This window comes from Penicillium subrubescens, assembly GCF_028828155.1.
Source record: "Penicillium subrubescens strain IBT 31985 chromosome Unknown utg000001l_segment0_segment0, whole genome shotgun sequence".
In the NCBI taxonomy this organism is placed as follows: domain Eukaryota; kingdom Fungi; phylum Ascomycota; class Eurotiomycetes; order Eurotiales; family Aspergillaceae; genus Penicillium; species Penicillium subrubescens.
The window spans coordinates 591,063-606,533 of NW_026643151.1; the positions used below are offsets into that span (position 1 = coordinate 591,063).

Consider the following 15,471-nt stretch of genomic DNA (forward strand, 5'->3'; position numbering starts at 1 on the left):
CAATGCATGGGTATATGAAAACACAAAGAAGAAAGAAAGAAAGAAAAAGGAACAAAACATGAGCGATTATATGCACAGCTCAAAGCATTGCCCGCCTCCTGACTTGGCGCTGGGTAGTAGTAGGAGTTAAGCAAGACTCCAGCAGATGACTTACCCAACTGGTTTTCGTGCCACAACCACAGTACCTGGGAGGTAAGCATGCGTGCGATGGTCACGAAGATTTGCACGCATTTGCGCAAGAAACAGTTGGGCCTTTTCATAGGGCCATTCTAACGTCGAGGTCAAAAGCCGAAGCATGAATCCCTCAATTCCTCCACTCAGTCGAAACTGATTCCACCGGCCCAGCTCATGTAGCTTCGGGTCATCACTCCACCTACTGCTAGTGTTAGGCTTCATTGTTTTTCATAAATCTTCATCAAACAGGAGCATACCCGTTCATCGGCCATTTATAACGTTTCTCCACCACATCTTCAAACCCGGCCCTTTTCAATCGGTCGGCACTTTCTTCCCAGATGGAAAAGCTCTTGCCAAATCGTTCTCCAGCTTGCATGACAGTCTTGCCCCAAGTCCGGTAAAAATGACCTGGACCCATCGTAGCATCATCGACTACAGGGGTCACCGAGTGCTCGACGACTTCGATATAGCCCCCCGGCTTCAGTGCGCGGTAGCATTGCTGGAAGAATGCATCCCAGTCGGGTATGGAGCCAAATAACTCGCGAATATGAATAAAATCAAATCTCTCAGGGGCATATGTCCATGGCATGGTCATATCATCAATCTCGAATGTACAATTAGGGGGTACGAACGATGGCTGTATTGGTGAAAGGTCCACTCCGGTGACTCGGGCGCCAGGGTATTCATCCGCCATATCACTAGAATTGACAATTAGCTTCATAACACCCTAAATTCACAATGCGGATATCTTCAATCAACACACATAGACCATATCCCTGTTCCGGTCCCCACATCAAGGATTTCCTAGGTCCGTTTAGAAAGGCACATGCAGGGATCCAGGAACAACCTACCTGTGGCTGGCTAAGCGGGGCCAGATGCAGCTTTCCGTCCAGTGTCACCGTATACATATGATGCGCAAGATCTTGCTGTTCATTTGCAACCTCGTCATTCGGTCCCTAGACACATTTCCCCAAAATCAGTCCCACGGTCCATTGTCTAAATTTTTCCGGGCCGACCCTGAGTTAGGTAGAGGGGCATTATCTCGCCTCCCCCCGCACGTACCCAATAAGCCCCATCCCTAAAAGCATGGTACCGCCGACCAAACTCGTATCGATACTCGGTGATATACGAAGCGAGTGTTTTCGTATCATCTCGCAAGAGGGAGTCTTCACCGTAGGCTGAATCGTTTTCGGTAGGGTCTTCTTCGGGCCGGGGGAGGTATGAGGGTGGAGCAGGTAAGGGTACACGAGTCAGGGTGAGGCTGTCAACGGCGGGGCGGGTGCCGGAATGTAGCAGAGTCACATCACTGTCTTCCCCGTAATCCGAGGACATGTTCAAGGCCAGGGACCGTGGATGAGAGGAGGAGGGCGCATTCTCTTTCTGTGGCCCGTGAGGAGAGAGTCCAAGACGATCGCTTACGCCTTGGTCAAATGTTGGGGGCCCAGACCGACGGCACGTGACGTGTCTCGGGATCTGGGGTGAGGGGTGAAGTTGATCCATGAAATACACATCGATTCTTATTTAGATAGAGATGAGATTTGACTATCTTAATCTACCAAGATATTCCTTAGATATACGTGGCCCGCATTTCATCGAAATTGTGCATAGGCAAAGTCGGCAGGAGTTGTACAACGCTGGCGGTCACCAAAACCATAAAGCCCGATCATGATACCTACTTTTGTATTAGCATTTTATAGACTCTCGGAGAATTTCATGTAAATCATACCCGTAAAAGGTGCGCCCACAGGAGGTGCCTTGGTCGCGACGTGATTGGCCACACTTCCAATCCAAATAGTCTCCTCGCTAGACGGGCCACGATAACCAAATCGATACTCGTTACCACATTCGATAATGAGGACAACATCTCCGGTCAGATCTAAAGTGACCTCAACCACGTCACCTTCTGATGGTTTGAACCGAATAATTCGCTGGTCACCTCGTTTCCGAATTCCGAGGCTACTATGCGTGAAATAATTCCACCATACGACAGTTCCAGCTTCGGTGTGCTCGGAAGTGGGTTGGAATGATAGTTTCGTCTCCCAGGTGCAGAATCGATGGGTTTGCTTTCGTAGGAACATTGTTGGACTGGCTGGTACTGAAAGGGTGTATGGTCCACCATATAGGCGGAGATGATTGGGACGTTCAGCCAGAGAATAGTCGACGGAGAAGGGGGTATCTAGTAAGGAGAAGACTCATTTCAGTGGTTGTTCACGCGTCTGAGGGTTCCATATCGCGTGCATACTTTTTCTATACCATCCCAACTGGAGATTGGGGCTTGAAAAGTCATCCTTCCAGGAAATCGGGATGTCGTGTTGGTAAAGCCCCGGTCCATTAGACTGAAGGGTGATCCTCTTGCCGCCATTAACAATCGGCCAGTCATTCTCCCACTCCACACGGACAAGGAAACTCTCCCGTCCTGCAGCAGTGATCAGCCCTAACCTACTTCAATCGACGACCCTTCACAAAACGTACCAAAAACAGACTCTTCCCACTGATCCCCTTTTCGCATCGGCCGAACCGCCAAAAGAACCGCCCACCAATTCCCATCAGCATCTTCAACTAGATCAATATGACCGGTATTCTGAACTTCATCTTCCACCCCATTACGCCAGAGGGGATTATTCGGCGCAAGTTCCCACGGTCCCAAGGGTCCAACTTCGCTGCGACTAACCCATTCGCAATGTCCACTTTCGGTACCACCTTCGGCCGAAAAAAGATAATAGTAGCGACCGCGCTTGAAGATATGGGATCCCTCTGCAACTCCGGATGATGACTCGCGGATTAGTTTTGGTTCTGATGTGGAGTGTCCCGTGGCGAGATCCACTGTGCAAATATGGATGGCAAAGTCCTTGAGCTTCACGCCCGGAGTGGGCTTGAGCTTGCGGTATGTTGATGACAGGTATACAGTTCCATCGTCATCCCAGAATAGCTGATGAACGCACATTAGTCTTGAACTGTTTCTAGATCCGCAGAGAAAACAATGGCGGCTCTCCGGGGCAATAACTTACATCCTGATCGAATCCGACTTGATCAAAATACACCGGATTAGACCAGGTACTATCATCCCAGATATTCGTAGTTTTTACATAAAATCCCTGCGGCCAAACCCGATCATCCTGCTGAGGCCGATATCGTTGAAAGCTCGCCGCAGTGATATAAAATACACCCTTGTGATAACGGATAGTAGTAGCCCACACACCACCACCCGGCTCGGGAGTATGAATCTGAAGCTGACTCGGTCTGGTCAAAGCATGGCCGATGAGCTTCCACTGAATTAAGTCGCGACTGTGATAGATTGGGGCGCCGGGGAAGTATTCAAAACTAGAGGTGACCAAGAAGAAATCCTTGTCAACGCGAACGATTGAGGGGTCTGGATTGAAACCTGGGATGATGGGGTTAGTGAAACTCATGATGGTTAATGGTGGTTTTAGTATATTTCGTATTTCGTACTTGTGGTGGGTTTATAAGTGCTGAGTCGTGAGTTATGATTTCGAGATGAGAGGCACTGATTGGTGGAGAATTTAGCTTCCTACAGGATGAGGTACAGTACCAATATTCACCGGCTGAGCCTAAATTGCGGCCCTCCTTTAGCCGAGAAAGGAGGTAAAATCCCGCCTGGAGTGAACTGAACATCAAAATAAAGTAAATAGCGTCAACGCTAGAGTGTGATCGAGTGGTGACAGATCGTGCTAGATCTATCGATGCATAGTGACGTGATGCAATGCCATACTCCTGAGGCATTACTGTTATAATAGAGAGGCCAACCTTCCAAGTATTCGATCAAGCACTTGTTTTATTTTGACTCTGACATACGCAATAAGTGCCATTGGTAAGACGGTCTGCCATATCTGAGCATCCCGTACCATTTCCATCAAAATCTTCAAAGAGTGATCATTGTATTCTTGAATTTGAAAGATGGCCTCACTTTAGCCACTTACAAGGCCATCCTAGCTTGTAGTAATATACGTAACCTGTTCATCAGTAAAGAAAAGCTCGTGGAAATCATAAGCCATAGCTACCACGAAAAATCTTGTCTGCGATAACATTATTGATTTCGGTACTTTTGTGACGACCATTCGGTCTTAGTCCCTGTGTCTGTGTGCTTGGTCGCGTGCCAGAGAAGATTTAAACAGGACAAAAAGCCAAGGATGCTTGATGAAATTTGCGCGCCTGCATGTCCTAGGAGTAGGCGGGGAACACATCAAGTTAGCGGAAAATGAGCGGGGTTTAAGCGTCTGGTTTTGCGTTGATTGGAGATTTGGTGTTTGAATCAGCGCGCCTTCCATGAACAAGCTCGTAATCTATGCATACCGAGTGCTATTTCCCCGAGAAAACTCCCTGCCAGAAAAAGCAAAACTATAGCTATGATGGATACTTTGTGTACTCCGTAGCAGTCTTGCATATTCGACCACGTGTGAAGTTCGCATTACAGATACGAGTTGGAGATAAGAGCGAGATTCCCCGCGATGGGCCCCACAATGACCAGCTGCTGCAATGTAACCCACTCGGGAAGCGTTCTGGACCATATAAAGCTGACCAGTCATCTGTATAGTTGACCTAATAATAATAACAAGAAAAGTCATCTGGACAGAAGTTTTCCAGGTGGATGCTGGCCCAGTCACCTAATCTGGTAGTAGAGGCCACTCCGAAGTTTAGCCGCGGTTCCCGCTTCCTGCATTCGGCGACGCGGGTAAACCTCCGATATGCCAAGCTGCTGCACTCCGCATGGTGGTAGCCACTGCACCTGGTGGTGGTGGATCGGACCTGTTGACTCAAACTCTCGTACCCAGCAAATCTTGAACAAGGCTTAAAAATTACCTAGAACACTTTAATTGTGGGGTATAGCTCTCTTGTTCTCCAAGTTTCTGGGTGAATCTTTTTTTCTTCCTCCTTCATCGACAATTCACAACATAGCTTCCGTGTGTGTGGAAGAACACCAATTGCCCGCGCCCGCCATGACATCAACCTCGACGTCCACGTGTGTGGTGCAGCAACATCCACACGATGCGTCGAACCACATTATGCTCGAAGCTCTGCCAGCGAGTCAACATTCTGCAGATGACACGGAGTCAAATGAATCCCCCGATGGATTCGCTGCGTTGGAGAAATGGAATCAACCCCAGATTAATGTCTATCGCACGTTTGCGACCTTCTTTAGCTTCCTGGTTATGGGAGCTAATGATGCAGCATACGGTGTAAGAAACCACCCCGTGACGATAAATTAGGAAAAGAATTGCTAAGAAACTAACGAATGCAGGCCTTAATTCCATATGTAAGAACTCTGCGACATGCGCTGTTATTCACTACCATACTCACATCAACCCACAGCTCGAGACCTACTATAACCTCACCTACACAGTCGTATCACTAGTCTTCCTCTCTCCGCTAGCCGGATACACCCTCGCAGCATTCCTCAACCACCGAATCCATATGTCACTCGGCCAGCGCGGAGTAGCCCTGCTCGGACCCGGATGCCATCTCATCGCCTACGTGGTGAACTGCCTCCACCCACCATACCCAGTCCTCGTGGTCTCGTTCATCTTCGCAGGCTTCGGAAATGGACTGGAAGATGCAGCGTGGAATGCTTGGATCGGAAACATGGCCAATGCGAACGAGGTACTCGGCTTGCTGCACGGTGTATATGGATTAGGTGCAGTGTTGGCTCCGCTGATTGCGACCTCGATGATTGCTCGGGCGCAGATGCCGTGGTTCAATTTTTACTATGTCATGGTAAGCACACGTACTTACTTGCTCCATTGTGGATCCCTTGCTAAGAATGACTAGGTGGGCTGTGCCGTCGTCGAACTTGCAACCTGCAGCGCATGCTTCTGGAAAGCCACCGGTGCCATCTTCCGGGCTGCGAATGCACATTCAATGGAGGAAAACAAAAAGGGCGGGCTTCGGGATGCTCTGTTCAAACGGCCGTCTGCTCGTGTGACATGGCTATGCTCGCTCTTCCTGTTGGGTTATGTTGGCGTTGAAGTTGCGCTGGGGGGATGGATCGTCACCTTTATGATTCGGGTTCGAAACGGTGGCGCGTTCGCCAGTGGTATGACAGCCACAGGCTTCTGGCTGGGTATTACGGTTGGTCGTATTATCTTGGGCTTTGTCACGCCCCGGCTGGGTGAGAAATTGGCGATTTCGGTACGTATAGTGATTTGCAATGCTTCATGCGATCTCGTAGATCGTAGAGGCAACCCCAACTTGACACGAACCACTGCTAACACGGGATCGGGATTAGGGATATATTCTGTTGTCAATGGCATGTGGACTGGTCTTGTGGCTCGTACCTCAATTCTACGCCTCCGCCGTGGCCGTCTCACTCCAAGGATTCTTCCTGGGCCCGCTCTTCCCAGGTGCAGTCGTGATCGTCACGAAGCTTCTCCCTCGACACCTGCATGTCAGTTCAATTGGGTTCTGCGCGGCATTTGGCGGCTCTGGAGCCGCCGTTCTCCCCTTCGCCGTGGGGGCCCTAGCACAGGCCAAGGGTGTGCAAGTATTGCAGCCGTTCATCATTGCCTTGTCAGGTGCCATCTTCCTGGCCTGGCTGGGACTGCCGCGTGTGTCCAAGGCGCAACACAGCGAGTAAATTAAGCGGCAAACGCGGATAATGTCCTGGAGAATGGACGATAATGACGACACGGTCGCGATTGAGCGGGCAGGGACAGGCTCGTGGCTCTCTTTTTTTGCTGTTTCACAAGCTCCCACGAGCCCACGAGGGAGGGACATTTTTACCAAATTGACATGTGAACATGTGAAAACGCACCTTCTCGGGCCCCGATCTCTCTTATCTGATCCGAGTACTTCAGTCTCCCGAGCCGCGCTGCTCCGGTGCTCTGATTTCTTTCTCCTTTCTGCTGTTTTGAGTTATTATAATTTCACGTGTCATACAAAAGTTTGATAGCAAACGGTGTTATATCAGGGAATTCAGGAATGTATAGAAGAATGGAACTATGGAACAATGGTACAACTTTCTGGCTGTTTTCTGGGCTTCCACCGCCACCGGCTGGTGCCACGACACGGGTCGTTTTCCGACCGTCGGGAAACCTCACCCGAACAGATCGATCGAGAGGATCGGGATAGCCGCAGGGGCAAGGGAGATGTGACAACTGGCTGTTATATAATAGCAACCAGTCGATATTCACTTTACTGGACAAACCGAGGTCAATGTAGGCATTCAGGGGAAAGTGGGAGGGCCATCATGGTCATCTGAATGATGATTTGTATGACGCGAGCCGCCGGGACTCGCCGTAGAGTATTATTAAACACCCTGTCGCGGATCGCCACGCTAGACTGATTTAAGCCCCTAGAGCCGGTAGGTAAGTTGGCTGGCTGAGCCTGATGCCGGGGGCTTCTAGCCGAAGGCTGTAAGGGTGGTTAAAAACACCCAGTCAAGTCCGTGAGGACAGTACACCCAACAGCCAACATACAACAATGTCAAACTCGGCATTGAGGCATCTACCGGTAAATATTAATCAGTTGGATCAGCCGAAATAATCGAATGTCCTTCATAGTAAACCCATCAACTCCTCAATAGTGGGCTACAACTCGGTGTTCTTCGGCCAGGCGCAGATTACCTAAACTGGACGAGCCTCGGCACTTTCCTCATTCGGCGAGTGACTTGGCCCTCGGCCTGGAACGTCACTTAGTACTGGGGCCCCGGAGAAGTCGAAAAGTTCATGGGGTCTTAGTATCTTATAATCGCCATCCCCACGTTCTAATTCTCCTTCTTCCCCCATTCTTTCCAATTCTACACATCCCCATTTTCTCCACCACACACACACACAATGCCATCTCCACCTCCAGATTGGGTCAAGGCTCTGAAGCCTGGAGGCCCGCAGGGCTCTGAGTTGCTTGCCCAGGAGCGCGCCCAATCCAATGTCGACGTCGAGAAGCTGTCCGAGTTGTTGCACACCAAGGAGGCTCTGGAGCGTCAGGACAAGTTGGTCAAGATGCTCCAGCCGGAGAAGGTGTTTGACAAGTCCCAGAACCACTCTCTGGGTCGCGTCGAGCGGCTGAAGCGGGCGCTGGCCAAGGCAAAGCGCCTGCAGCAGTTGGCTGAGCAGAACCAGTGGTCCATGGAGGACCTGCACGCGGCCAATGAGTTGATCGGAGAGCCAACTCCCTATGGTCTGCATGCTAGCATGTTCCTGGTATGTTTTTTCTCGAAGAATTGGCGTTGTAATTGTGCGAAGTGGGAGGGAAATCGAATGCTGACAAGCGCCCCCTCCTTTTTTTAGGTCACCCTCCGCGAACAAGGTAGCCCCGAACAGCACAAGCTCTTCCTCGAGCGCGCCGAAAAGTACCAGATCATTGGTTGCTACGCCCAGACCGAGCTGGGTCACGGATCCAATGTTCGCGGTCTCGAGACCACTGCCACCTGGAACCCCGAGGACAAGACCTTCACCATCAACTCCCCCACACTCACTGCCTCCAAATGGTGGATCGGCTCTCTTGGTCGCACTGCCAACCACGCCGTGGTGATGGCTCAGCTCTTTGTTGGTGGCAAGAACTACGGTCCCCACCCCTTCGTGGTCCAGGTTCGCGACCTGGAGACGCACCAGCCTTTGGAGAACGTATACGTCGGTGACATTGGTCCCAAGTTCGGTTACAAGTGAGTAGCACCATTCCCGCGTAATAGTTGCACTTGCCTGCGACCTTTGACTGACCATTGGATGGCCTTCTTTAGCACCATGGACAATGGCTACCTGCTCTTCAACAAGGTCAAGATCCCCCACATCAACATGCTGGCCCGCTTCTCCCGTATCGACAAGGAGACCAACAAATACGTCCGCCCCAGCATGCCCACTCTCGTCTACGGTACCATGACCTGGGTCCGCTCCAACATTGTCCTCCAGTCCGGTGGTGTGCTGGCCCGTGGTGTGACCATTGCCACTCGTTACTGCGCCGTCCGGAGGCAGTTCCAGGACCGCGATGCCGATCCCAATGCTGGTGAGACCCAGGTGCTCAACTACAAGATGGTCCAGGTCCGCCTGCTGCCCCTCCTGGCCTCCATGTATGCTCTCCACTTCACCGGCCGCGGTATGATGCGCCTGTACCAGGAGAACCAGAAGCGCATGCAGGCCGCTGCTTCTCCCAGCCAGGATGCTCGTGGCCCTGGTCCCGAGGAGCTTCGTGCTGGTGCCGATCTGCTGGCAGATCTGCACGCCACCTCCTGTGGTCTCAAGGCTTTGGCCAGTACCACTGCCGGCGAGGGTCTCGAGGTCTGCCGTCGCACATGCGGTGGTCACGGTTACAGCAGCTACAGCGGTATTGGACCGTTCTACTCTGACTACCTGCCCACTCTGACCTGGGAGGGTGATAACTACATGCTCACCCAGCAAGTCGCCCGCTACCTGCTCAAGTCCGCTCGCGCCGTGCTCTCCGGCAAGGCCGCTGATAACGACACCTCCCGCATCCTCCGCAACTACCTCGACCGCCGTGACAAGGGTGCCTCCTTCGACATTCTCGAGGAGGACAACGACATCGTCGCCGCCTTTGCCTGGCGCACCGCCCACCTCACCTTCGAGGCCCTGAAGCACCGTGACGCCGAGAAGCGCTCCTGGAACAGCCTGCTGGTCGACTTCTGGCGTCTCTCCACCGCCCACTCCCAGTACCTGGTCGTCAAGAACTTCTACGAGGCCGTCTCCTCCCCCGAACTCTCCCAGTCCCTGGATCAGGACACCAAGACCCTCATGCACCAGCTCTTCCGCCTCTACGCCCTGCACACCCTCGAGCGCGAAGCCGCCGAGTTCTTCTCCTCCGGCGCCGTCACCGTCCGCCAAATCGGCCTGACCCGCACCACCGCCGTCATGAAGCTCCTTGACGAGATCCGCCCCCACGCCGTGCGTCTGGTCGATGCCTGGGCTATTCCTGACTGGCAGCTGGACAGCAGTCTCGGTCGGTATGACGGTGATGTCTACCCCGATCTGTTCCGCCGCGCTAGCCAGGAGAACCCCGTCAACGACCTGGTTTTCGACCCGTACCCGTGGAACGAGGCTCTGCTTAAGAATGAGTCTCCTAAGAGCAAGCTGTAAATTTTTCTTCTCCTCCTGTCATTCTTTTTGACTTCTGATGTATATTGTTTGGCATTTTCCTATTTTCTTGTATGCATGTGCGTTTTTGGATTTGATTTGGGGGGATAGAGCCTATTAGAGACTAGAATAGATCTCATAGATGGAACGAAGACTATTTATATACTTCATTCTTCTCAGTTCTGAACGATTCACGAAAGCAAAGAGAATGCTCTCAAACTGTACGCAGAGTACTCCGTAGATAACTCTAAATTGTGTAGAAGATCATCCGTCGGTCCCCTTCGCGCGCTGTGCCAATTAAAAATAAAGCTAAATGTATCGTTCAACGGCAAGTTCCGACTCGATTGACCAACCCAACTACTCAAATCCCTCCTCGTCAAGGTAAAGATCACAGTAGCGCTCTTCCCACTAGCAAATGAAAACCTTTTCAAAGCCCCTCAGTTGACGTATCGGTCCATTCGGAATACCAAGATACAACTGTGCGACTTCAAAACCATCCACAGTCCCATTATTCTGCACAGCCGCATTGACAGTCACAAGCCCATCCCACAAACGTTCATTGCCACCTTCCACGGTAGTTGCGTCAGGGGGATACTGCGGTGTAGTTTTATTTGTTTTGTTCACATGGATAAGCGAGTAGTTAAAAGTAGTATACGTTAAACCGAAACCAACCTCGTATCTGGGTGTGATATCTATCGCATCGAGAGCGTATTCCATCGAATCCCAAGCTAGGATTGGCTAAATCAACGGCAGAGCTGCCTCTAAAGTCGACCCAGACCGAAGGACTACGACGCGTTGTATTATTATGTCCTCGCCCCAGGAGTCCTAGCTATATGGCACTTCAAGTCTTCAACATCCAGATGTCCGGCCTAACAAAAAGCCGTGGGGTGATTGATCTACATCACATGATAAAACTGCATCGCAGATCTTCGATCCGCCCTATTAATTGCTAAAAATTGCCAAAACGACACCCCTCTTCCTAATGAAGTTTAGCCTAGTTAATGTAGGCTCCCGCTCAAGTTTCAACTCCTTCCCAAAGCTCCATTTCAAAATTTTTTGAAAAACACCTTCGATTGCAGCAACCCTCTATTCCAAGCCTCGCCTAGTCCACAGAGCGTTCTAGGATTCAGAATGGACTCAAAACCGTCTCCCGATCACGTCCAAGCACCAGCCCAAGAAACAAAGGCCGCGGAGGATGACCCTCTCCCTCCTCAAAACCCATGGCTGGAGCGCTTTTTGATAAGAATCGGGTTCTTTGAGTACAAGTACAATGCCATGTACAAGCCCCTATTCCACTTCAACTTTGCATTATGGACTCACTCATTTTGTACTGCCTAGGATCATGATCTGTGTTGCCTTAGGTCCCTTTCTATTCGAATACCTCATTTGCCGCCGATACTGTGATATAGAGGATTGCCTCTTTTACCGTAAGACCGCGTCGCGCTGTACAGACATTGCGATAATTCTTTACTTTGTTCGCATTCGGTACTTAGCCTGGTCCCGGGACGGGCAACACGCAATCAGAAATGTAAGCGCTACGTCCAGTTAGTCAGATACCGGGATCTAGTAAAGGAGGACAATTGTGATAGGAATGAATCCGGGAGAAAGGAGTACTTGGGGCGGGTGAATGTCTTTCCCTTTCCTTTACTTTTCTTTGCAATCAATCCACTAGCCTTGCATTGCTACAGGTAGTATAGATCTTTTTCCATTCAATCCAAATCTTGGAACATGTCATGTTAGGGCTCTAATATATACGACTACGCGTCCTCAAATAAGGTCAGTTTTTGTGATGTTGAATTGAACAGAAGAAAGGCACTTAGCTAGTTGCGTCCTCTCGCGTTTCAACCCGGGATACAGAATTTTTCTCTAGTAGCCTCAGTGACTCCGTACCACGATAAGGTCATAGGAATGTACGGAGTCAACTCGTGCTAGCCGTGTAAGGCTACTAGCGGTCCACTGTGCCGATTATCGGGCTTAGCGAGCTTGATGTTACATCGTTTGATTTAGGTTCAGGACTGCGAGCAGCTGAAAGATAGAGCTGAGCTTGTATATATAGCGAGAAAGTCAACTGTGCCACCGGGATATATCCGAATATATCCCTCACAAAATCGCCCGGCCTCCCCGTAGGCCTCTGTTTAGCGTGATATATGACACGCTAGTCCCAGTCTCCTCTCCACCAAGATAGCGTGTAGCCACTTCCGTCGCCAAGGCCCCTGTGTGGTAGAGTGGATCTCTGACCAGGATTTTCAGACCGACATACCTAAACCACAACAATCCCATACTAAGGCAGAGTCGCCCTCGGAGCAGCCCCCAAAGTAGTGGATATATGATCTGGACTTTCGCCACTAAAATTCAACAGTCTGATAATCCCATAATTCAGAAACAAGATTTTGCGAGTGATGCTGGATATTAATGAAGCTCCGTAGGCGCCAACGCTGTTTTCGCTGAAGGTGACGGATCCTGCAGCTGGGTGGAGTATATAACTCGAGAAATAAACATGCCTGTCTTGGACTTCAAACGCTCAAAGCTATAGCAATGCTTAGCCTTAGGGTTATAATCCTTATTAGACGAGAGTAGTGATACATTGGTAGTTGTAAACTACTTGTTATTTTGTGCTATATTTAATGAAGTTTCTCTTTATTGAAGATTTCGTGTAATTTTTAAAGATAAAATTAGGGTGAGGTTAATGGCACTACATGAACGTTACTCGCACTACAAACTAGGCCCTTTTCGGTTCCCGTCAGCCCCACCACCAAAAGGTACATTTAAGACCTACAGAAATATCGCTGTCTTTATGTGTAGTCATATTCCTCTGGTTCTTATGATAAATAGCCATAATAATTATCGAATAATAGGTAAACATATAGTGACGTGCTCGAAGTAAATACTGACCCTAAGAGCGACCGCAAAAAAGGGCTTATTATTCATAGAAATATCTAGACAGAAGCCTTGGTAGACCATAGTTGCTTTTTTAGGTGTCGGATGTACCTTTTGGTGGTGAAAAGTTGCCAAGGCGGGTACTAACCCAAAAAGGTTTAGTGTGTAGTGCGAGTAACGTTCATGTAGTGCCATTAACCTGACCCTAAAATTAATCTATCAAAATCACTATAAGATCCCGTCCTACGCCCCAAGGCTTTGGCCCCCACTCCGAACTACAGTAACTTATCCGCTCTTAACTGATCTCCAAATCTAAAGGTTTCAGGGTTGCATTGTATTAGCCTTAGGAAAATATCGCAAAGTAGGTTTGATAACCGTGGAATGATCATCTCCGATCTAGGTACATAGTCGTCTCAGATCAGTCTTGAACAGAACGCCTTGAGGGTCTTGCACCAAGCTTCATCTCCATATCATGTCTGAGGGCATCGAATTATCTCGATCTTTTCTAAAGAAGTTATTCAAGGACTCTGTACTTAGCTTCTGTCTTCTCGGTGCTTAATTATCAGTCTTGCCAAGAGACGAGAACCACAAGTGCGCGCCGTTTTGGATAAACTCCACAAGGGTCATCAGTTGGATAGCCCTATAGGGGCCGTCGGTTGTATTAAACTGGACCCTTTCGTGTCTAGGACAGTAACTCAAGTTGATGATCATTCTCGTAATCAGGCAGATAGCAATTAGGCTCCAGAATACTCCGTACGGAGTTAAGTAATCTCAGTCCAAACACTCCACAGCTAAAGATAGAGCTATTCGTGACTCCGAGTATGGAACGTCGTTGGGCCGACTTAACATATATAAGAGCATGGCCACAGAGCCTTAGATACTCTCATTTTTATTATTTCACTATCGATCTCTCTATTTCCATCAGCTTATATTACCAACCAGCCTGAGATGAAGTTCTCCCGGGCTCTTCTTTCTCTGCCTGCTCTGAGCAATGTGGCATTTACGGCTCCTTTCACTAATGAAGAGCTCCAAGCTACCAATCAGAACCCCAATCCTGAGGAAATAGTGAAAGCCCACCTTGAAAAGAGGTTGACTTGTCAAGATGTCGCAAGAGCTATTTAGGTTGGCCATGGAATACTCGAGGCAGCGTATGTTTTGATTCGAATGACTGCCGGTTATCACTTTAAGAAGATAGAGGCTAATTTTTTTAAATGATTAACTCTAGTAACGTCTTTGTTACCCTAGTCGAAGATTATGTCAGGGAGTCTGTGAGAGACAAGATAGCAAACAATGTGCTTCTTAGGTTACCGAAATCAGGGAAGCGTTCAATCTGATTTTGGAGCTTACTGGCAAAGTCAGTGCTGGTGCTGGTTTGGTCGATGCAGGCTCTGCAGTCTTGAGAAATGGTCGCCGATCAATCCCACTGGTCTTTGAGTATGACATGGAAGCCCTGAGAACGAACCGTTCCATCAAGTCTCACAAAAAAATTGCGAATCCACTCATTGGAATCAATGCCAATGACGGTACGCCAGCCTTGGCTCATCACTATCGTCTGAATGGGGTAAGAGGAAGGGAGTCCAACAGAACGCGTGATTATGATATTTATCATTTTGAGGACGGTACTGCTCACCTTCGGGTGCCCTCCGTCGGATCCAGCAGCTCTGTCACCAGGCGACACGACGGGGCGGGCGTCAAGATTGCTTTCCAACACGCGTCTGTCGCCCTTGCTCCCAGCGAATATGACGGTGCAGCCTCGGCTATTGCGAGTAGATGGCAAGAGTATTCGGAGCAGGGCTATGCCAACGTTTTCGGGTTCATGGAGAAGAACAACCAGGAGGTATTTTACTATCGTTCTATTGTGGAGGGTCAAGGATTTGGTGACAACTATGAAGATATTATGGCTTGTGGCGATATAAGCTTATATGTGGGTAGTTCTTGGTAAGTCCCTAAAGCAGTGGAATTTTCACTTGAAACCTGGTGATTCCCGCGAGGGCTCAGGAGACTCCCGACGTTCGCTTAATAGATAGAGTGATAGTTAATGTGTCCAGACATTCCTTCCTCGGGAGCTACAGAGTATTACTTAAGCCCCGAGGCCCGTCAACTATCCGTAACAAGCCCTTACGAGGGTGGATAGTAGTCTTGTTACGGATAGGTCTGCTCGTGGTGGCCGCTGCCAAGTTGCGCCACTTCCAACACTGCGTTCGCAAAAACCTCGGGCCTTTCAAGTAGGATGTTCTCGCCACAACCCCTCACGAGCACTCTCGGCCCCGCAAAGAACTTCGCTGTAGCGCTCGCATTCGTCGCTGGAAAAACGACTGCCCGATCCGGATCCAGTTCGGTTTCAGCGGAGGTAAGGCGAGTCAGTCTCTGCAGAACAGGGCAACTA

At 49.7% G+C, this 15,471-nt stretch overlaps 5 protein-coding genes across 5 annotated transcripts; 3 read left to right on the top strand and 2 right to left on the bottom strand.

Moving 5' to 3' along the window:
- Positions 1-150: 150 nt before the first annotated feature.
- N7473_000160 (class I SAM-dependent methyltransferase) lies at positions 151-1,506 on the bottom strand (the record flags this gene model as incomplete). The annotated part of the gene is made up of 5 exons (XM_057146100.1): positions 151-373; positions 432-872; positions 938-978; positions 1,026-1,130; positions 1,237-1,506. 5 exons carry the CDS (start codon positions 1,504-1,506, stop codon positions 151-153), a joined length of 1,080 nt encoding a protein of 359 aa, XP_057013986.1.
- Positions 1,507-1,763: 257 nt separating this feature from the next.
- N7473_000161 (glycoside hydrolase family 43 protein) lies at positions 1,764-3,584 on the bottom strand (the record flags this gene model as incomplete). The annotated part of the gene is made up of 5 exons (XM_057146101.1): positions 1,764-1,846; positions 1,901-2,350; positions 2,417-2,590; positions 2,647-3,103; positions 3,183-3,584. 5 exons carry the CDS (start codon positions 3,582-3,584, stop codon positions 1,764-1,766), a joined length of 1,566 nt encoding a protein of 521 aa, XP_057013987.1.
- Positions 3,585-5,129: 1,545 nt separating this feature from the next.
- N7473_000162 (MFS transporter) lies at positions 5,130-6,763 on the top strand (the record flags this gene model as incomplete). The annotated part of the gene is made up of 5 exons (XM_057146102.1): positions 5,130-5,369; positions 5,432-5,446; positions 5,503-5,904; positions 5,959-6,318; positions 6,416-6,763. 5 exons carry the CDS (start codon positions 5,130-5,132, stop codon positions 6,761-6,763), a joined length of 1,365 nt encoding a protein of 454 aa, XP_057013988.1.
- A 1,121-nt stretch (positions 6,764-7,884) lies between these two features.
- N7473_000163 (uncharacterized protein) lies at positions 7,885-10,363 on the top strand. Its single transcript, XM_057146103.1, has 3 exons — positions 7,885-8,327; positions 8,415-8,788; positions 8,864-10,363. Exons 1-3 carry the CDS (start codon positions 7,962-7,964, stop codon positions 10,209-10,211), a joined length of 2,088 nt encoding a protein of 695 aa, XP_057013989.1. The 5' UTR covers positions 7,885-7,961; the 3' UTR covers positions 10,212-10,363.
- A 3,824-nt stretch (positions 10,364-14,187) lies between these two features.
- On the top strand, positions 14,188-15,027 carry N7473_000164 (uncharacterized protein; the record flags this gene model as incomplete). The annotated part of the gene is made up of 3 exons (XM_057146104.1): positions 14,188-14,207; positions 14,311-14,353; positions 14,389-15,027. 3 exons carry the CDS (start codon positions 14,188-14,190, stop codon positions 15,025-15,027), a joined length of 702 nt encoding a protein of 233 aa, XP_057013990.1.
- Positions 15,028-15,471: the final 444 nt, after the last annotated feature.